Source organism: Cydia fagiglandana, chromosome 27, assembly GCF_963556715.1.
Source record: "Cydia fagiglandana chromosome 27, ilCydFagi1.1, whole genome shotgun sequence".
Classification (NCBI taxonomy): Eukaryota; Metazoa; Arthropoda; class Insecta; order Lepidoptera; family Tortricidae; genus Cydia; species Cydia fagiglandana.
The window spans coordinates 6,618,136-6,641,525 of NC_085958.1; the positions used below are offsets into that span (position 1 = coordinate 6,618,136).

General features: G+C 40.6%; 1 protein-coding gene across 1 annotated transcript in view; it reads right to left on the reverse strand.

The window, feature by feature from the left end:
* Positions 1 to 520: 520 nt before the first annotated feature.
* LOC134677929 (homeobox protein PKNOX2-like) overlaps positions 521 to 23,390 on the reverse strand; it is a 65,512-nt gene continuing 42,642 nt past the window's right edge. The window contains exons 2-11 of the mRNA XM_063536375.1: positions 13,645 to 13,744; positions 11,972 to 12,161; positions 9,799 to 9,928; positions 8,544 to 8,620; positions 7,398 to 7,482; positions 5,714 to 5,788; positions 5,136 to 5,275; positions 3,620 to 3,755; positions 1,476 to 1,556; positions 521 to 837 (exon numbers count right to left, since the gene is read on the reverse strand). Of these exons, the coding sequence (XP_063392445.1) occupies positions 722 to 837; positions 1,476 to 1,556; positions 3,620 to 3,755; positions 5,136 to 5,275; positions 5,714 to 5,788; positions 7,398 to 7,482; positions 8,544 to 8,620; positions 9,799 to 9,928; positions 11,972 to 12,161; positions 13,645 to 13,715 (1,101 nt within the window). The 5' untranslated portion in view covers positions 13,716 to 13,744 and the 3' untranslated portion in view covers positions 521 to 721. The remainder of the gene's footprint in view (positions 838 to 1,475; positions 1,557 to 3,619; positions 3,756 to 5,135; positions 5,276 to 5,713; positions 5,789 to 7,397; positions 7,483 to 8,543; positions 8,621 to 9,798; positions 9,929 to 11,971; positions 12,162 to 13,644; positions 13,745 to 23,390) is intronic.

A 23,390-nucleotide genomic window follows, 5' to 3' on the forward strand; every position in this document is an offset into this window, starting at 1 on the left:
TTTAATCCCGCTTGGCAACTCTTTATTATATTTTAGTTTTTTTTTTATCATTCAATGGTTGAATGTAAAATGCATTCATGGCACAATGATGAAATCAGGACATGTTGGTTTATAAAGCATTTTGACAGTACATATGGTGCTACTTTCCCGCCCTAGGGCGAGATTAATGACAATACGTGCCTATGTCAAAAATTTTAGGAGAGATATGTATGTTTGGGTATTTATCTTCCCCCTAAATACCTAAACTGGTCCAGAACATACACATCTCTCCTACTCATGTGGTTATTTGTTTATGTCGGGAGATATACCTAAACTGGTCCAGAACATACATATCTCTCCTACTCATGTGGTTATTTGTTATGTATGACTTAGTTCATGGTTTGCTGTATGGGGGGAAGGCCTGCGAGTCCTCGTTGGGGGGGCTCCTGCTCGTCTCCTGAAGGCTCGCCCTCCCCCTCCCCCATCCTAGGGGGGAGATAAATACCCAAACTGTTCCAGAACATATATATCTCTCCTACTCATGTGATTATTTGTTTATGTATGAGTTAGTGCATGGTCTGCTGTATGGGGGGGAAGGTCCCAGGGGCTTCGTTGGGGGGTTCCTGCTCGTCTCCTGAAGGTTCGCCCTCCCCCTCCCCCAACCTAGGGGAAGATAAATACCTAAACTGGTCCAGAACATACATATATCTCCTACTCATGTGATTATTTATTTATGTATGACTTAGTGCATGGTCTGCTGTATGGGGGGGAAGGTCTCAGGGTCTTCGTTGGGGGGTTCCTGCTCATCTCCTGAAGGCTCGCCTTCTTGCTCTTCGTCTTCTGAGGATGACAGGAGACCTGGAAGTAAACATGTCAAGTTAAGGGTCAAATCTTGCAAGTTAAATTTGACCCACTTCCTGGTTTCCGATGAAGCTGAAAACTTCCGTACATGTGTAAGTCGGGTGACAATGCCATGGTACCATGGAGCTGATCTGATGGTGGAGACAGGAGGTGGCCTTAGGAACTCTGTGGTAAAACAACGAAACCTAATTGTGTTTGGGGTTTTTAGAATTGTCTCGATGAGTATTAGGTAATTCTATTCACCTATAAATATAATTCATTTTAGTATAAGGTGGCCAGTTACTGGCGAATTACCCTACTTGTCGGTGGAAAAAATTAGTCAGCAATAAAAGCTTGTAGGTACCAAAAATGAAATTTTTGCCAAAAACTTATTCTTTCGTATATAACATTTATTTCAGTTTATAATTTTGTATGAATGTTTTAGGGCAGCGGTCGGCAACCTTTTAGCAGCCAAGGGCCACATAGTTAACGAAGTAGACGCGGGCCGCACTTTGTTAATATTTATGACTTTATCAGACATTGTCGTTTGTCAATATTACATACAAAATAGCCAGGGAGGCTCGCGGGCCGCAAGGAAGAGGTTCGCGGGCCGCTGATTTCCGACCGCTGTTTTAGGGTATCAACGATATAATTACCTGCAGTGAACTGTGGATTGGAGAGCGCATCGGGCCAGTACCTTTTGCTGATGGAAGATCCATTTTTGCTCTTCTTTCCGCCTGAAACCGGAAAAAAAACCTTTAAAATAACACTTCATACATGTGTATGTTATATTATAAAGCGCTAGTGGCCTAGCTGTAAGAGCGTGCGACTTGCAATCCGGAGGTTGCGGTTTCAAACCCCGGCTCGTACCAATGAGTTTTTCGGAACTTGTGTACGAAATATCATTTGATATTTACCAGTCGCTTTTCGGTGAAGAAAAACATAGTGAGGAAACCCGACTAATCCCAATAAGGCTTAGTTTCCCCTCTGGGTTGGAAGGTCAGATGGCAGTCGCTTTCGTAAAAACTAGTGCCTACGTCAAATCATGGGATTAGTTGTCAAGCGGACCCCAGGCTTCCATGAGCCGTGGCAAAATGCCGGGATAACGCGAGGAAGAAGAAGACATGTGTATGTTATATTAGTCTTCGTCAGTTCGTCTGTGCTTGTAGTTCAAGTGAAGTGGAGTTACTTGGATAGTAATGACAATTTAACTCCGGGTTTGTCAGCGCAGTCTAAGCGCCACTTGCACCATCCCACTAACCCCGGATTAACCGGTTAAACCGTTAACCCGGTGTCAAATTTTACTGGAAACCAGGGTAACTCCAGGTTTAACCGGTTAACCTAGAGTTGGTGGGATGGTAAATGTGGCCCTAATCTGAGCTGTGAGACGACGGACATTTTTGTTGACTTGGGAGTAGAGTCAGCCTAGTTTATCAATATACTGTGTAATAATATAATATACTACATAACATACTGTAGATGGCATGGTGATGATGTGATGACCCATCAGGCTTGTCAGCGTAGTCTGACATGGCTTGGAATGGTAATGATGAATATATTTGTGGTGGTATGGTAATGATGGGATGGTAATGACAATTTAACTCGCCGGGTTTATCAGCGCTGTCTAGCATGGGCTGTAGGATGCGGCGACGAGTCTAACATGGCTTGGGATGGTAATGATACTAATATAATGATAACATATTAATGACTTACCAGATTTATCAGCGCAGTTTAGCATAGGCTGTAAGATGCGACGACGAGCGCTTATAAACCAGTTGTTGACTTGCAATAGAGTCAGCCTAGTTTACAAATATACTGTGTAATAATATAATATACTACATTAACAAACTGTAGGTGGCAGGCTTGTCAGCGCAGTCTCACATGGCTTGGGATGGTAATGATGAAGATGGTAATGATATTAATGATGGCATATTAATGACATACCAGGCTTGTCAGCACAGTCTAACATAAGCTGTAGGATGTAGGATGCGACGGCGAGCATTGATAAACCAGTTGTTGACTTGCAGTAGAGTCAGCCTGGGTTGTTAACATACTGTGTAACAATATAATTATACTACATAACAAACTATAGGTAGCTTGGTGATGATATGATGATCCATCAGGCTTGTCAGCGCAGTCTAACATGGCTTGGGATAGTAATGATGACAATGGTAATGATGAAGATGGTAATGATATTAATGATGGCATACTAATGACATACCAGGCTTGTCAGCACAGTGTAGCGTAGGCTGTAAGATGCGACGGTGAGCGTTTATAAACCAGTTGTTGACTTGGGAGTAGAGTCAGCCTAGTTGGTCAACATACTGTGTAACAAACTATATGTGGCTTGGTGATGATGTGATGACCTACCAGGCTTGTCAGCGCAGTCTAACGTGGCTTAGGATGGTAATGATGGGATAGTAATGATAATTTAACTCACCGGGTTTATCAGCGCTGTCCAGCATGGGCTGTAGGATGCGGCGACGAGTCTAACATGGCTTGGGATGGTAATGATCAAGATAGTAATGATACTAATATAATGATAACATATTAATGACTTACCAGGTTTATCAGCGCAGTCTAGCATAGGCTGTAGGATGCGACGACGAGCGTTTATAAACCAGTTGTTGACTTGCAGCAGAGTCAGCCTGGTTTGTTAACATGTGTAACGATATAATATATTTACTACATACTTTACTGTAGATGCATGGTGATGATGTGATGACCCATCAGGCTTGTCAGCGCAGTCAAACGTGGTTTAGGATGGTAATGATGGGATGGTAATGATAATTTAACTCACCGGGTTTATCAGCGCAGTCCAGCATAGGCTGTAGGATGCGACGACGGGCGTTTATAAACCAGTTGTTGACTTGCAGCAGAGTCAGCCTGGTTTGCGCCGCCAGTGTACGCTTCTCTTCCTCAGTCGGGTATGGGTGCTGAAAAAAAAGGAAAAGCTTATTACAAAGCTAGGAATCAGTTAAATAAAATAAATAAATATTACAGGACATTTTTACACAAATTGACTAAGCCCCACGGTAAGCTCAAGAAAGCTTGTGTTGTGGGTACTCAGATAACGATATATATAATATATAAATACATAGAAAACAACCATGACTCAGGAACAAATATCTGTATCATCATACAAATAAATGCCCTTACCAGGATTCGAACCCGGGACCATCGGCTTCATAGGCAGGGTCACTACCCACTGGGCCAGGCCGGTCGTCAAACCGACAATGTCAATGAAACGTTTATTGTCGACAATGTAATCTTTGTAAGTGGTTGTTTTTTTTTAAATACTAACAACTTTTTGGGTTATCACAACTTAGAATCACGAGGACGCTTTGCTTGTGTTCCTCAGATCACTCACCACTAGATGCTGGAACAGCCAGGCGTGCATCACCTGCGTGGCGTGCCGCGGCAGGACGCCGCGCTCGCCGTCTCTGTCTGCCGTCAGCCATCCTTGTCACTCACCACTAGATGCTGGAACAGCCAGGCGCGCATCACCTGCGTGGCGTGCCGCGGGAGGACGCCGCGCTCGCCGTCTCTGTCTGCCGTCAGCCGTCCCTATGTCACTCACCACTAGATGCTGGAACAGCCAGGCGCGCATCACCTGCGTGGCGTGCCGCGGGAGGACGCCGCGCTCGCCGTCTCTGTCTGCCGTCAGCCGTCCCTATGGCAGTCACCACTAGATGCTGGAACAGCCAGGCGTGTATCACCTGCGTGGCGTGCCGCGGCAGGACGCCGCGCTCGCCGTCTCTGTCTGCCGTCAGCCGTCCTTGTCACTCACCACTAGATGCTGGAACAGCCCGGCGCGCATGACCTGCGTGGCGAGCCGCGGGAGGACGCCGCGCTCGCCGTCTCTGTCTGCCGTCAGCCGACCCTATGTCACTCACCACTAGATGCTGGAACAGCCAGGCGCGCATCACCTGCGTGGCGTGCCGCGGGAGGACGCCGCGCTCGCCGTCTCTGTCTGCCGTCAGCCGTCCCTATGTCACTCACCACTAGATGCTGGAACAGCCAGGCGCGCATCACCTGCGTGGCGTGCCGCGGGAGGACGCCGCGCTCGCCGTCTCTGTCTGCCGTCAGCCGTCCCTTTGTCACTCACCACTGGATGCTGGAACAGCCAGGCGCGCATCACCTGCGTGGCGTGCCGCGGGAGGACGCCGCGCTCGCCGTCTCTGTCTGCCGTCAGCCGTCCCTGTCACTCACCACTAGATGCTGGAACAGCCAGGCGCGCATCACCTGCGTGGCGTGCCGCGGCAGGACGCCGCACTCGCCGTCTCTGTCTGCCGTCAGCCGTCCCTGTCACTCACCACTAGATGCTGGAACAGCCAGGCGCGCATCACCTGCGTGGCGTGCCGCGGCAGGACACCGCGTTTGCCGCTGGAGTCATCCTCGTCCTCGGGAGGGGGGGAACCAGAGACGGAGGAGCAGGAATTGTTGGAATTCGTCCCTAAAAAAAAGAAAGAGATGATGTTTTTACATGCTTATCATGTAAAATGACCATGGGCAACTTTGTATGGAGCCCTGTCCCAAAACCAACAGAGTTGAGAGTAAGGTCATTAGATAGGTATTTCTCTGTACTTCATTTCGTTTTTTGGGCACCAAGCGGAATTCAATTGCAGAACTGAGATATTGGTATTTTAGCCAAAATGTCGTCACCCTTATTACCTAGGCAATAGGGTACAATAGTAGTCAAATACTATTCAATCAAATACCGTATTAGAATAGAATAGAATAGAATAGAATAGAATTGATTTATTCGTAAACACAAACAATCGGTACAATACATTATATCATATTATATACAAGAAAACACAAAATAAGTTTAAAGTGCCACGAAATGGCCCCATCTCAGCATGTTGCTGGCTGGTATTAATATTTTATTTACCTGTGAAAGAATCTGTTGATATCAACCCGGCACCGATTTGACTTATGGGCGTTGACCCTTGCACCACTAGGGATTCTGAAATACACGTATAATTGTATCAACCATCAGGTCCGGAACAAAAGTTGAAAACATAATCAACAACTTTATTCAAATTTTATTGCACAATAAAAATAGAGTTAGACCTTAAAAAGTCTGCAGCGATTTTGATAGCCCACGCAGTGCAAGTGTCATTTTAAACGTCAAACTTCTATGTAATTATGACGTATACATAACACTTACACTGCGTGGGCTATCAAATCCGCTGCAGACTTTTATTGGTGCGACTATAAGTACAAATAGCGGACTTAATGCCTTGCCTTAAGGCATTCTCTGCTAGTCAACTATCAAGCACAACATTTATTATAACTTTTTTTATCCTACTTTCGTGTCCCACTGCTGGGCAAAATCCTCATCATCATCATCGGCATTTTCCCACCATTTGGGGTAGAATGCGTCCAAGTTGTCCGTCGTGGGTCCAAGTCTAATGGTGTTCCGTGGGTCCCACTCAGTAACCATTTTGGCCCACCTTTCTGGGTGCATGCGACAGACATGTCCAGCCAAGTCCCACTTAAGCTTAGCGGTCTTGACGCCTCAATCGCCTCATTATAAATAAATTAGGTACCGTAAAATGGGGTGAGTAGGGATTGCGAGGAGAGTTGGGTTATGAGAGAAGGGTGAGATGGTTTTTAGGGTTCCGTACCCAAAAGGTAAAACGGGACCCTATTACGACTTCGCTGTCCGTCCGTCCGTCCGTCCGTCCGTCTGTCTGTCACCAGGCTGTATCTCACGAACCGTGATAGCTAGACAGTTGAAATTTTCACAGATGATGTATTTCTGTTGCCGCTATAACAACAAATACTAAAAACAGAATAAAATAAACATTTAAATGGGGCTCCCATGCAGCAAACGTGATTTTTGACCAAAGTTAAGCAACGTCGGGCGTGGTCAGTACTTGGATGGGTGACCGTTTCTTTTTGCATTTTTTTCCGTTTTTTTTTATTATGGTACGGAACCCTTCGTGCGCGAGTCCGACTCGCATTTGCCCGGTTTTTTAAAGGATACTGCTACCTAAATAATGTATTCCTATTACAAATAGAGGTATACAAAAATCGATTAAACAACGTTTCAAAATCACCTTTTGTATGAAATCCCATCTCACCCCAACTACGAGGGACTACGGGGTTAGGAGGTATTTTGTGTTTTTTGTTAAAGTTATGAAATGGAACTACCTAAAATCATAAAAAAAACTAAAATCCAAACGGCCGGATTTATTAATAACATTAAGTTTGCAATAAAATGTAAATATAAAATGTAATTGAGGTTTGAATGTCAGTTTTGTCCTTAGATAATATGTATAACCAAACGAAACGGTCATTAACAGGCCGTTCCCCTCTGTCGAAAATAGGCGGCCAATGGTCAACGACATGTCAACCACATATATGGACTGACGTTTATCTGACATGGCTATGTTTACGTTACGTATACATTTGATGTGCCCCTCCCCCGCAAAAAACGGCAGACTATTTTGTACCGAAAATTATAGACATGGCGTCTCCGTTGGTTATATCCTCTAAGGTTTTGTCCCTACTCACCCCATTTTAAGGTAATATATAATAGATGGTGATAACGATGGGTAGGTACTCACGCGGGTCGGGGCGGGGCGCGGCGAAGGGCAGGTCGGCGTGGAACACGGGGTAGGACGGCGGCGCCGGCAGCGCAGCCACGGGCGACTGCAATTGTTTAATATAGTTCACCATCATCTCAGCCATAAGACGTCCACTGCTGCACATAGGCCTCCCCCTTAACATAGGCCTCCCCCTTAACATAGGCCTCCCCCTTAACATAGGCCTCCCCCTTTAACATAGGCCTCCCCCTTAACATAGGCCTCCCCCTTGTAATATAGTTCGTCAAACCAATTTGTCAGTCAGTAAGGACCGGGAAAACTATACTCATCCTTTTCTTTTGGGTGCTAGTACTAGTGTAAGATAAAGATAGTATGATTCTCTCTGTCTATGATTGAAATGAGACAGTCTTTTGACAAACTATGTTTAATAAAATTATTCATCCATAATGGGTTTAATAATTACGATTGTTACAACTATATTAAATGGTGTGTGACGGAAAAACAAAACCATGCCTCCCCCTCCCTCCCCTGAAAGGGATAAGTTCGCCTTTGTACTAATGATGTGTGTTCTTTCATGTTTTATGTTTCTTTTTGTACAATAAAGTATTTTACTACTACTACTACTACTACTGCCATCTGTAGTGACCAATTAGCTCTAATACAATTAATATCTGTAAATAACGTAAGTCACTGGAAAAAAACATACTAAAAATAGCAAAATTTCAAAATTCCTCATGTTTTTGTTATGTTTTATGGTGGTAGGCCACAACACATTTGTTATCTTTTAGTTCAGTTAATTTTTTTTTCCTGTATATGTTATCAATTTTAATTTTCTCCTTATTCGTTTTAAGTTAGTGATAAGTTAGGTCCCCACCGAAAATCAGCGCTGCGGCTTACCGTCGTAGCATTACGCTGAGTGGGGGTCCTATTTAACGTCTATGTGTCTATGTAAAATTTGTAATTTACCTATATAAGTATATGTATCGTCGCCTAGTACCCATAGTACAAGCTTTGCTTAGTTTGGGGCTAGGTTGATCTGTGTAAGATGTCCCGCAAAAAAAAAAAAAAATTTAACTGGTAGTTTTACGTAAATAAATGTATTTTCTTTCTTTCTTTCAAAATTTGACATAAAATCTATACAAAGATAATTTAACGTACATTTCATACCTGATACTGTGGGGAGTTGGAAGTGCTGGAATGGTCGTCTAAGGAGCCCGAGAGATTATTGTTGCTTTCCACGCCACCTGAAATAAGGCACAGAGTAAATAATAGTACTAGGTACAGAAGATTCACTCTCTAACAAAACGCGTCAGTTACGATCAGGACAGATATGGCCGCTAGGTGGCGACAGCGCCACGCGCGGCTTATGTCTAGCCACCAAAATTGGTGTGGGACGGATGTACTTGTAGCTGCCTGTTGCAAAGCGACGAAATCGCGGACTGAGCCACGCCTGAATAACGTAATGTTTTTTAAATCCCAAGACACAGAATAACTAACAGAATCCACTTTGCGAGGATAGCCTGCCTATAGGGTATTTAAAATAAATTATTTTGCACCATGCATGAAATAAAGCACCAGAATATTAATAGCGAAACGTAGACAGCAATTATTTTTAGATACAATTTCTTTACCTTTGGTCCATTTTCATAACTATGGTTTTCGTAACTGGCTGCCAAAGAAGATTTATTTTTCCTGTTTCATAATTAATTATCAAACAAGAATTCACTTTCTGCTTTCGTGCAAAATCGTTTTGACAGTTCGAAAAAAGAAACTGATTTGACTAGTAGTCCCTACCCCTACCCCCTACCCTACCCTACCCTACTGAATGTGAGTGAATTTTCTAAAGTAGGAAATCAATAAGGATCATGCGCGTATGAGTATTTGCCATCTTGTGACCAAAATGGAAAACTTAAACTTGACATTGACTGTTCACGCCAAAGCAGGGGCTGTCTTCTACAGTTCGTTATCCTTCGCTCGCTTGAATCTAAAACTCAATCTTGCCACTATCTAGTGTTAAAACCAAAATATTACTTTGCTAATCCGTGAAAAGATAACGTGCTATTCAATCAGTGCTAACCCGTTATACTTACTTGCTTGTTTGTTGCTTCTTGTTTGGAGTGATCAAGGTTTAAAATAATATGGCCGACCATTCTAGACAGGTCATTCCATTGCCGGGCGTCAGACCATCAACATCTCCTGAGGATGTCTCGTAGAGAGGCATTTTTCTATTTATTTTCGTATTAATTTTTGCGGTGGGAGCAACAATTGCATGTAAAAAATACGCAAGTAAGTATAACGCAAGTTAGCACTGATTGACTAGCACGTTATCTTTTCGCGGATTAGCCAAGTACTATTTTGGTTTTCATTAATATGGATTTCTCCAAAGTAACGCCTGATTCTATTTTCTATCTAGTGTACCAACCTCCCGTGTAGTCAGTCCGTAGTAGATTCTCACTCTGCATCTTCGTCTTCAAGCAGGCGATGTACCGTCCGCAGAAGTCGCGGCATAGCTCCTGCACCTTCTCCAGCTCTAGCAGATGAATCCTGAGCACCTGGAAGTAAAGAGTAAAGGGATAAGAGAAGTAAAGTAAAGAAGATTAAGATCAAACGGGAGCTGAGTTTTAAATATTTTAGGTGAATATACCCGTCTCGCTAACGGAAGCGGTTCCTAAAACTAGTGCGATAAGGACAAGGCGAAAACTCCTGCGTAAAAACCTCATAAATCGAGGTTTCGTACTCGACTGTTTCCTCCTCCAAAACTTAACCAAATTTGGAAATCTAAATGATTATGAAATTATCTGTGTCGGACCGTTTTGCTTTTTTGGCTAATTGATATCAGTTTTGAATACTACGTTTCTCATTGCGGCATAGTCAATGAGGCCATTTTGGCCATTTTTGAAGGATTCTAGCGCCTTAAAAAACAAAAATATCAAAAAAAGCAAAACGGTCCGACACAGATATTGTCAATATTAATGTGTTGAAAAAATCATTGCTCTAGCATCAAAACCCACGGAGGAACAGGACGTTTGTATGGAGAAATGACCACTCCTGTTGGCTCTTAAGTCCGGAGACAACACTAGGTAAGCGTTCCAGCTCATCATCATTGTTCTTAAGAGCCTAGCTCTTGTCGGTGGAGTATTCGCCATTCCGTTCTCTTCTCTGCTACTGTTTTGAGTTCCTGATACGTCACTACATTAATTTTCTCTTTGGCCTGGTCAATATATGCACGTCTCGGTCTTCCTCTGCCTCTCTGTTCTTCTATTCTGCCTTCAATTATAGACTTTATGTAATTATCGTGACGTATCAGGTGCCCCAACATGTTTCCCCTTCTGTTTTCAATTGTTTTTAGCAGAGATCTCTTCTCACCTACCTAATTTAATACTTCCGTATTTGTTTTCCTCTCTTTCCAGCTTATTCCTTCCATTCTTCTCCATGTCCACATTTCAAAAGCGCTCAATCTGTCTCTATCACGCTGGGTTAATGTCCACGTCTCGCTTGCATATAACGCTATACTCCAGACGTAGGTCTTGGGTAGGTTGGGCGTTCCAGCTATAGTTCGTTTTTTTTAGCATTAGAAATTAGGTAAACAATCTTAATGTGTCTTTTAATTGAAAAACACATTTTAAAAATACGAGTAAGTTACGGCAAATATGTAACAATTATGAATCTAATACGATCATTTATATTCTTCTGCTTTCATCAGTAATAGTTTTTGAATTTTACCTTCTTGCAAGTTCTTTCTAATGCTAAAAAAACGAACTATAGAGTTATACCAAGAAAAGTCTGCAGAGATTTTGATAGCACACGCAGTGCCAGTGTTATTTATACGTCATAATTTCATAGAAGTTTGACGTTTAAAATAACACCTGCACTGCGTGTGTTGTCAAAATCTCTGCAGACTTTTCTTGGTTTAACTCCAGACCGATGTTGCCCTGGTGCCATTTCAGATGTCGCCATTTGCGGAAGCCCATCTAGTCATACCGAGTCACTGTCTGCCAGACTTGTTTATCAGATAACCCAGTATTTACCTATAGTTCATCGCTTTCACCCAATAGCCTAGTACATGAGTAGTACATAAAAAAATTTAATAAATAAGTTTTTGGCAAAAATTTCATTTTTGGTACAAGCTTTTATCGCCGACTGTACTTTTTATTCCACAGGCAACTAATACTCATCGAGACAATTCTCAGAACCCCAAACACAATTAGGTTTCGTTGTTTTATCACAGAGTTCCTATGGCCACCTCCGGTCTCCATCATCAGATCAGCTCGATGACACCATAATATTGCATTGTCACCCGACTTACATATGTATGCAAAATTTCAGCTCAATCGGAAACCGGGAAGTGGATCAAATTTAACTTGCAAGATTTTATTACAGACAGACAGACAACGGTCAGGTGAAATTAAATAAAAGCTTGTAAAAAGGAGAATCTCCTTGTAACAAAGTTTGAAGCCAATTAAAAACTGCTTGCCAATTAGAAAAGCCCAATCCGTGGCACCCTCGGTGTAAAGGTGCCCATCACACTCCCTGCGTTTTCACGTTGAATTCTTGAAGCGCAATGAACAGCCTGAAATTTAATATGGAATGCTCACCTGTATGCTCTTAATCATGAGCCCGTCTATCTCCGGGTCGTCCACCAGGAACGGGCGCCGGTCCCTGCGCTGGTGCTGCACGAAGGCCTGCAGGTCGGCCCCGAAGGCGTCGGCGGCCGGGGGCTCCGCCCCAGCCGTGGCTTGCTCGCATCGCTCGAGCAGGAGGGCTAGCAGCGGGAATAGGGGATGTCTGGAATGAGAAATACGGTTTGTAATGATGTATGGTTTTCCCATATGCGGCTATTAGTCACTAAATTTTCCTGGCGGACAAATCTGTCAATACTCAATGTATTAATGTACTCAATGTAGTAATGTCGAATTCGTTGATCTAAATGTAAGCTTTGTTCACCTCGAACTGCGCTTGGTTGCAGCTTCAATCCCAGCATAACTCCACCATCTGTTTTCTATACACAGCCCGCTCCTATAAGGTACACTTCCTTGTAGAAGCCCCGCTTGTATGTATGTATGTATGTATATATGTAAACACTTTATTGTACATAAGACACCTTCGGCCCTCTATTACCATAAAGTGGTATAAGGTACACAGGCCGCTCCTATAGGCACTGGTCCCACCGCGAGCTAGTAACTATAAATATCGCCGTGTCTCTTTTATTTACACGGGAGTGCTTATCTTTTGTTCGTGTTTATAGCCGATAGCTCATAGCTTACTAGCTCGCGGTGGGACCAGTGCCATAAGGTATAGTACACTTACTTGTAGACGGCCCGCTTGTCCGCCTCTAACTGCGCCTGGTCGCCGTCAGCTGCGACCTTCGCCCCTCTGTTACCATAAAGTCCTATAAGTTACACAGGCCGCTCCTATAAGGTACACTTACTTGTAAACGGCCCGCTTATCCGCTTCTAACTGCGCCTTGTCGCCATCAGCCGCGACCTTCGTCCCTGTTACCATAAAGTCCTATAAGGTACACCGGCCGCTCCTATAAGGTACACTTACTTGTAGACAGCCCGCTTGTCTGCCTCTAACTGCGCCTGATCGCCATCAGCCGCGACCTTCGTCCCTGTTACCATAAAGTCCTACTATAAGGTACACAGGCCGCTCCTATAAGGTACATTTACTTGTAGACAGCCCGCTTGTCTGCCTCTAACTGCGCCTGGTCGCCATCAGCTGCGACCTTCGCCCCTATGTTACCATAAAGTGGTATAAGGTACACAGGCCGCTCCTATAGTCCGTTTTTTTTAGCATTAGAAAGAAGTTCGCAGAAGTTCGCTTGTGGTTCTAAATCTGGCACTTTTAGCGGTAACAATTTGAAGTAAATTATATGTATCGACCATGCTACATTAGATAATTCAATAATTATTAACAATTAACGAACCTGATAAAAATTGCACGCTTGCTTCTGCGGAGTTCTTTCTAATGCTAAAAAAACGAACTATATAAGGTACACTTACTTGTAAACGGCCCGCTTATCCGCTTCTAACTGCGCCTGGTCGCCATCAGCTGCGACCTTCGTCCCTCTGTTACCATAAAGTGATATAAGGTACACAGGCCGCTCCTATAAGGTACACTTACTTGTAGACGGCCCGCTTATCCGCTTCTAACTGCGCCTTGGTCGCCATTAGCTGCGACCTTCGTCCCTCTGTTACCATGTACCATGTCTGTTACTCTGTTACCAGTTCTATAAGGTACACAGGCCGCTAATATAAGGTACACTTACTTGTAGACGGCCCGCTTGTCCGCCTCGAACTGCGCCTGGTCGCCGTCGGCGGCGGGCGCGGCGCCCTGCATCCCTAGCACCGCCCCCGCCCCGCCACCATCTAAAACAAACAGACATACACATTAGACCATGAATCTGGGGGTTAACTGGCAGAACGGGATAGTCTTATGTATCTTTCAGTAGGAGTCAGCGAAAGCACATTGATTGTCCTTTCACAGTCTCACATATTTTTTGTTCCCCACCGTAAATTTAGTATGGATTATGGTGGGCAACAAATAAATTAGACCAATCATAGTGTCGCATTGCGTATGTTTTGTCCCTCACGGAGGCACGCGTATACCACTTCTATAGGATGCTACCTTCTATGCATTAGACACAGATGTACAAAATTGTCGTATCAGATGCATCATAAGGGAGTATCTGGCCCTGGACTCTTGACATCGGTGCGGTACCGAAAGCAGAGCAGCTGGAGGGCTGGGCTCGAGAATGGAGATTTATAATCAGTCTTGTCTAGGGTTACCAGATGACAGGAATTTTCCTGACATGTCAGGAGTTTTGGCCTTTTGTCAGGAATGGGGACGGAACACGAAATAGTCAGGAATTTGAATTGATAGACTTTTGTATAAAGTACCTTTTTATTACTTAAATTAATACAAATAATAAATTTAATAAAAACTTAATATTAATTAACGCGGCTATCGGCTCAATCGGGTGGCCATCGCTAACGACTAGACACCTCCCCGTCGTCGTCGTCAAAAATATAAATGTCAGGAAAAATATTTGGAAATCAGGAATCTTGTCAGGAAATTCTAAATTTGTATCTGGTAACCCTAGTCTTGTCGAATAAAGACTGTGAGTTAAATAACTTATTTCATTGAAAGCCCTCGTCATCCACGATTGATGGTCCTGATGTGCTTCCGATAGTATGATACGCCCACGATTCTCGACATATATGTTTCGGGGATCTCGGAAACGGCTCTAACGATTTCGATGCAATTTGCTATATGGGGGTTTTCGGGGGGCGATAAATCGATCTAGCTAGGTTTTATCTCTGGGAAAATGCGCATTTTTGAGTTTTTATATGTTTTTCGAGCAAAGCCCGGTCTCCCCGAAATGTCTTCATTAACGTGTCTTTAAACAACATTAATGAGCAAAACAACCGGCCACGTGCGAGTCTGACTCGCCCACCGAGGGTTCCGTACTTTTTAGTATTTGTTGTTATAGCGGCATGACGGCTATCACGGTTCATGAGATACAGCCTGGTGACAGACAGACGGACGGTCAGCGGAGTCTTAGTAATAGGGTCCCGTTTTTACCCTTTGGGTACGGAACCCTAAAAAAGAAATAAATATTCCCGAGACGCCATCACCCATGGAGCCCAACTGGGAGTCATATCTATTATTTTATGTGGCAACATTTTAGCCTATCAAATAAGCTGTCACCTCCGTTTAACGGCCTCCTAGCCTAGTCGTTAGTAACCCTGTCTACGAAGCAGGAGGTCCCGGGTTCGAATCCTGGTAAGGGCATTTATTTGTGTGTTCATCACAAATATTAGTTCCTGAGTTATGGATGTTTTCTATGTAAGTATTTGTATATATGTGTAGGTATATCATATATATCGTCGTCTAGTACCCACAAGCCTTATTGAGCTTACTGTGGGACTAGGTCGATCTGTGTAAAATTGTCTTATAATATTTATTTATTTACCTACAAACTGTTTTTCATTTGATTCATTTCACAGTAATTTTCTTACCAGATAAGCTTTTTAATTCCTCACATTTTTAACTAAATCACAGCTACTAGGCCAATCAAATTAGATCCCTTAAAAGCGTTTTGAGGAATAAATTCCCAGCAAGCTAGAAATCATTTTAATACCTTCATTGGGTCCTAAATTCGTATAATCCGAGTTTGCTCCATCCCAGGAGGTGTGGATACATTTTGGGGGTCTTGGGAGATACGAGATCCATTTTACCTTGGATTGACAAAACCACTCGATGTAGAAGGAACCCACCTTCAAATCAATGTTACTACCAGCAAGGTTATTGTAGATCGGACAATGATAAAAAAAATCGGATTTTGACACGATTTTACTGTAAGGGCAAAGTCGATGTTTAGGTCGAACCATAGTACTCTCATTCGATAGGTAATAACAACACTAGAGAAATAAGGACAGACATATGTAAAAACACTTAGGTTAGAAAGAGATAGCGCTATACGAATAAAGAACACTTCCAAGATGTCGTTGTTTCATTAAACTAGCCTTACATGGCGCTGCGTCAAATTAATTAAAAATAATGGTTTAAAGTTGTTAAAAACGTGAAATAAATGTAAATTAATAGACCTCATAGTGAAAGTCATGTAATAAAGTAAAAATAAGTATATAAACGTTAGTGAAAACACGGATGTAGCCGGATTGCGAATCCTACGTTAAAGGAACTAGCTCGCATCACGTTTCGTTGCGGTACCACGTTTCGGTACGCCGGCAAGTTTTCTCTTTTTTCAGCTTTCAGGTCAAAAGTAACTAAAATCATAAATAATGGAAGGAACAGAAGAAGAAGATTTTCAAACTGTTACGGTAGCACAGTTACGGGAAGAATTGACATTACGTTATTTGCCAGTAAGTGGCCTAAAACATGATTTAATCAAAAGAATTATCGACGACAACAAAGCTAAAATACAGGATGGTACAATGGAAGCATTGAAGCAAGAAAAGGTACGTCGTACATCTCAAATTTTGGAAATGGAGTCTATGAGACAGCAAATTCGGGAACTACAAGCAAGTCGAGCACAGGTAGTAAACGAAGGTATGTCCACGGAAGGTACGAATGCGACCTTAACCGAAGTTTTAACTCAATTGGCACAGACTCAAGAAATAATTGCACAAAAAATGTCTCCTACTTTTCAAGTCTTTTCAACCAGTGACACTAGTAACGCTATTCCCCTTTTCGGTGGTAATCGCACTGAAAATGCAACTGAATGGGTTAGGCAAGTAGAACGTATAGCCGCACTAGCTAGTTGGTCAGATAACTTGACAATGGTAAACGCATCCATGCGATTAAGAGGCCCAGCTTATAATTGGAATACTGTTTGTGGAAAAAAAATAGAATCATGGTCAGAATGGAAAAAGCAACTCGTAGATAGGTTTAAAATAAGAATGTCATTTGCCGAATTCATACAATACCAAAGTAAAAGGATACTTCGCTCGAATGAAACCATTACTGAGTACATTTATGTCAAAAATGCGATGCTTGAAAAGTCACCTAGTTTAATTCCAGAGCCCGATCGAGTATCTCTGATACTGGAAGGAATCCAAGACATGCGGTGGTCAACGCCTTTGGCAACGCATTGCTGTAAGAATGTGGAGGGGCTCATCAATCATGCAACAGCAATTGACAACATCAGGAAGGTACAGCGTAAGATGACCGAGCAGCAAGAATCAGTAAGTAAACAAACATTTGACAAATCAAAAAGCAATTTCATACCTAAATATAACCCCAGTGTAGACAAAATTGATGAAGTAACTTGTTTCCGATGCAAAAAGAAAGGCCATGTTTCATACAATTGTGAAATGCAATCACAGCAGCAATCCAATGTACAGTCACCCAAGGAAAAAGTAGCTACAAAACCATACTCTAATCAATTGAATAACCCAAGCACATCGACAGGTATTAAAAATAATCAAAATAAAGAAAAACAAGTTAATTGCATACAGTTTGATGAACCAAGTGTAACATTAATACCAATTATACTTAACAGCAACATAGAACTGTCAGCACTCCCAGATTCAGGATCGGTGGTAACCATGGTGGATAAGAAGCTACTCCCAAGTGACCTGCAAGTGTACCCATGGCAGAAAGGCTCATACAAGGTAGCAGGGAGCATGATCACACCCGTTGGATGGATTACAGCGAGGTTACAGGTGGGAAAAATTGACTATATTATGCCTCAGATAGCAATCAGTGAAAACTTACCAGTAGATATGATAATAGGAAAAGATTGGCAAAATGCGGTATATGCAAGAATTATACATGAACCAGATGGCAAAGTATGTATCATTACGCCTACGCATACAGAGTATTTTGACAGTTTGACACAGGATAATACTTTAACTGCATGTTGTATGAAACCCATAAGCACTAGTAAACAGGAAATTTTAATTACACAAGATGACCAAGAAAAAGTTGCAAATTTAGTTGACAAGTATTCAGATATTTTTAAAAGTGACAAGAATGACATAGGAGAATTTCAGGATGTAGAACTAGAAATAAAGTTAAAACATAACATTCCCATTAAATGTAAACCGTATAGACTGCCACAACCAGAACGAGAATTTCTAAGAAAAACAATAGATGAATGGATTGAGCAAAAGATATGTAGACATTCAGATTCCCCATATGCTGCACCAATGTTTGTTGTAGAACAGCCATTTCATAGTACAACCCCTTTCAGACCAGTTGTAGATTATTCAAAGACTATAAACCCTATTACAGAAAACAATGTTCAACCTATAGACCGAATGGATGACATAATAAATGTAATATCTCAGTTTGTATACAAATTTAAACTTGACATTTACCATGCATATCACAATATTAAAATTAAAGAAGAAGATATTTATAAGACAGCGGTAATAACACAGGATCATCATGTAGAATTCATGCGAGTCATGTTTGGCATGGTCGGAGGACCATCGATTATGTCAAAAGTAATCAATTTAACATATGGACACTTATATGATCAAGGAGTACGCTTGTATTATGATGACATTTCAGGAGGAGCACATAATATTGAACAATTATTGTCAGTTTTGGAACAGGTATTTATTGCAACACAGAAAAAAAAATTGAAATTAAACAAAGAAAAGTGTGTATTTTTAGCAACAGAACTACCACTATTTGGAAGAATAATTGGTCACAATGAAGAAAAACCAGATCCACAAAGAACAGCTGCAGTGAGTAGATACGAAACTTTGACATCAATTTCTGAAATTCGATCATTTTTAGGTTTCACAAATACATTTAGAAAATACATACAAAATTATGCATCTATTGTAAAACCACTAACAGATATGTTGAAACGAAACGCAAATTTGCCCATAGAAAAAAAACAAGAGTTTAAAAAGAAACAAGTGACTTTGACAGAAACACAACAAAACGCATTTCAATCAGTAAAAACATTAATAACGTCGTCACCAATATTAGCATATTTTCGCCAAGACGCAGAAGAAACCATAGTAGAAACTGACAGCTCATACAGTGGAATAGGATCGTGTTTGCTTCAAATTCAAAATGGACAGAAAAAAGTGATTGAGTACGCCAGCAGATCATTGAAGGATACAGAAACAAGATATCACATCAATGAACTCGAGGTAACGGCAGTTCATTGGGCTATTACACAAAAATTTAGAGTTTACTTGCTTGGCACAAAGTTTACACTTATCACGGACAGTTACACGACAGCGTACGTTATAAATAAATCAAAAATGAACAGAAAATTCGCCAGATATGTTGTAGATTTAGCTCCATTTGATTTCATACCAGTGCACAGACCCGGCAAACAAAATTGTATCGCAGATCATTTGTCAAGATATCCCTTAGAAGATTTATGTATGATGATAGTCACAAGTAATGAAGAAAAATTAAAACAAGCTCAGAATAAGGACAATTTCATTAAATTAATATGTACAAAATTAAATCAAGACCCAACAACACACCATTTGCAACAAATTAGACAACAATATAAAATAGAAAACGGTATTCTCATACATGTCAATGAACAAGAGCTTTACAATAAAGAGAAAATTGTAGTACCACAAAGTTTAAGATCTTCAATATTAAAGTTAGCACACGATGACAGTGGACACATGGACTTGAAATCAACATTGGCACGCATCAAGCAAAAATATTGGTGGAAATCAATGCACAAGGACGTTAAAGCTTACACAAATGCCTGCATTGTTTGTGCAAGTACCAATCGAAGAACAAAATTGGCTTATGGATTAATGGGTACAAGACCGATACCACACACACCCATGGAGGTAATATCAGCTGACCATATAGTAGCATTGCCACAGACCACTTCCGGCAACATATACATGTTGGTACATATAGACCATGCTACTAGGTACATAATGGCTAAGCCCACAAGCTCGTTGTCAGCAAGTGATGTCATAGACACAATAGAAAAGGATATTATTTACGTATATGGTCCACCATTGACATACATTTCAGACAAAGCCCCATGTTTTATGAGTCAATCAACTCAACGTTTCTTCACGAAATATGGAATACAACATCTGCCCACAACACCATACACGGCTCAGAGCAACGGATTAATTGAAAGAGCAAATGCCACGATTATTGCAACTCTGACTAAAATGGCATTGGAAAATAGTACAGAGTGGGACAAGTTATTGCCTAATACTTTATTAGCAATAAATACTTCAAGACAGAAGACAACAGAATATTCCCCATTTTATTTATTACACGGATATCATCCTAGAATACCACCCAATGAAATTCACATAGGAACTATTCAAGAAAATATGGACCGGACACATCAGTTAGATTTATTATCCGAAGCAAGAACCATAGCAAACAAAAAAATAGAAGAGCAACATTGTAGAAATAAAATCAGATTTGACCTCAGAAAATTAGAACATAACTTCAAGGAAGGTGAATATGTATTATATGCATGGCCCCAACCACAAGATCATAAGTTGACTCCAAAATACAAGGGACCATACAAAATAGTAAAGAAAGTAGGATCAGTATGCTATGAGATACAGAATGTCAGACAACCCACAAAGAAGAAGATAGTCCATGTACAGTTTTTGAAACCCTTAACACCACCTCCCTCTTTAGATTCTTTTTCAGCTTTTTCAGATACACAAAACGATGACCATATTAATAGTGACCAGTACAAGGATGATGACAGCGATGATGTAAACTCCCATAATGACCAGATACCGGAGGATCATCAGACCACGGACGTGACCCATACCCTGGAGTGTGATGGAACCAGTCATACAGGAGGACGAAGACAGTATGTAACCAACAGAGGACGCATCACTGAGAAACCATACAAGTATGATATTTAACCGGATTTGACAATATAAATATATGTATTTCTTTTATATTCCATGATAGTATACAATCTATGTACCTACCTAAGAGTCTTAGATATCAATTTTGTTTTACAATATATAGTAATTTCAGTAATATTTTGCATAATTAATTTAAAAGTAAACAGTCCAGTAATTACATAATAATTTATTTTTACCGTAACTCAGTTTAAAGTGTGGAAAAAAAAGTAAAGGAATACAAAGTCAGTTTGCGAAGCGCCAGAATGTGTAAATAAAAAGAATTTGCTATAAATATGTACATATCTAGCTTTAAGTGTATATAGGCGTGTATAGTAGGGTAAAGACTGTAGTATTGTGCGTATAGAGAGGAATTAAAAAAAACAAATTTGTGTATAATGTTATATTGCATGCTCTGTAAATAATTACTTAATGAACTTAACCTAATAAACTTAACCTAGTGCCGAATAAAATAAGCAAATTTGTATATAGTGACTGAGATGTATTTGTAAATAATTATTAGAAAAAGGACACCCACTCCAAAACCATTTGTATAGTAAATGTTAATGAACTATTGCATGATATGTAGTGTAATTTATTTAGATATTAGTTTATATAACGAGTCTAACATAAGACATTAATTCATTTGGTAAATTGCTGTAGATAGGTCGCTTCAAAAAAAAAACATTAGATTTAAAAACAAAAAAACATTTAAAAAAGAAGAAAAGTTACAAAAAAAGATGTGCTGTATATATATATTGCTTATAATAGTTAAGTTTTGACAAATTAAGGTCAGAGAGAAATAAAAATGTTTGGAAATGTATGAAACAAATTTAATATATAGTAATGATGATTTCAACAAAGAAGTGTAACAATAAAGTAAAATAACATGATTCTCACTTATAAGTTTATAACAGTTGTAATTTCAAGTTTGACAATATTAAAGTTTCAGTAATTTAGAGTTGTATAACGTTGTTAATAATGTATAAGTAGTTTCAGTTTCAGGCCCGCCCAAATTAAATGGAAATAAATTAACATATGTAATAATAAATTGTTTTTCTAAATTTAAAGTTATAGTTTTGAAATAATGGCATGTAAGGGTAAGATAAATGTGAAATTTAAAATTAAAACAATACAAATATTCTTTTCAATTTAAATTTCAAAGGGCATGTAAGGGCAAAGTCGATGTTTAGGTCGAACCATAGTACTCTCATTCGATAGGTAATAACAACACTAGAGAAATAAGGACAGACATATGTAAAAACACTTAGGTTAGAAAGAGATAGCGCTATACGAATAAAGAACACTTCCAAGATGTCGTTGTTTCATTAAACTAGCCTTACATTACAACAAAAAATCCTAAGTGGCGGCCAATTTTTACAATCTTTGACTACGAACTCATATTAAGGTATCTTTTTCGGATCCTCGGAAAATTTGCTCTCATCATGATAAAAATTTCAATTCGAACGTACCGTTTTTGAACTACAAGCAAAAAACTAAAAAAGAGCAAAATTTTTTCCACGACTCCTGGAATGGCGCAAACTCGGATTACGCTAATTTAGAACCACATGAAGTAATTAAGACGATTTCCAGCTTGCTGGAAATTAATTCCTTGAAAAAATCTAATTTGATTGGCCTATACAGCATTTAAACACCCACACAATATCTTAGATATTAAACAAAACACTACGGAAAACTAGAAACCATTACCCTCACCCCAAACAATAGCCGACACACGCCGCAACTCCCGGCAATAAAAAGAGATATTAAACCGCCGGCACATTCATCACAAATGTTGCAGATTGATATAAGATAAGATACCCGTGCGAGACTTGCAGATAATGGCTTTTATAAGGCTTTTTAATTTACCTTACAAATATTCTGTTATCGCACGGAGCTGACGTGGAAGGAGTAAACTTCTTTCCACGTCCGTAGTTATCGTAGTTATGCAGAAAACGACCAACTCATTTTTTTTATCAATGCAGAAAGCGACCACAGCTACGAGTACTGTGTTAGGGTGTAATGGGTATAAGTCACTTTGACAAATAAAATCGCTGGTCGCTTTCTACAGAACTACGGTCGTCTATACCACACTGAAATGACAATTGGATTTCGAACGATCTGTCAACATCTCCTAAAGAGATGCCTCGTAGAAAGTCGAAACACTAAACAGGTGTGGAGTATTGTTCTTTTGGTGGTGGTTTGTTATATTTATTTGCGTATTTATTTTTGCGGCGGGAGGGTGGGAACATTAAACTGCGTGTAACAAATACGCAAGTAAGTATAATAAGGCCCACTTGCATCAACCCACAAACCTGGGGTTAAGCGGTTAAACCGTTAACCTAATGTCAAATTGTACTGGTAACCATGGCAACTCCAGGTTTAACCGGTTAACCCTGGATTAGTAGAATGGTGCAAGTGGACCTAAGGGTTAGCACTGATTGACTAGCACGTTATCTTTTCGCAGATTAGCAAAGTAATATTTTTGGTTTTAATTAATAAGGATTTCCGCAAACTAACGCCTGATTCTATTCACTATACTATCTGTTATAGGTTGAGGGTTAAACTTACGGTATCGTCTTGGGTCGTCCCATTCGTTTTTCGTCAAGTTCTTAAATTAGTCCTATTCTGCTTTCGTCACTCATTTTACATTCGTACCAAACTT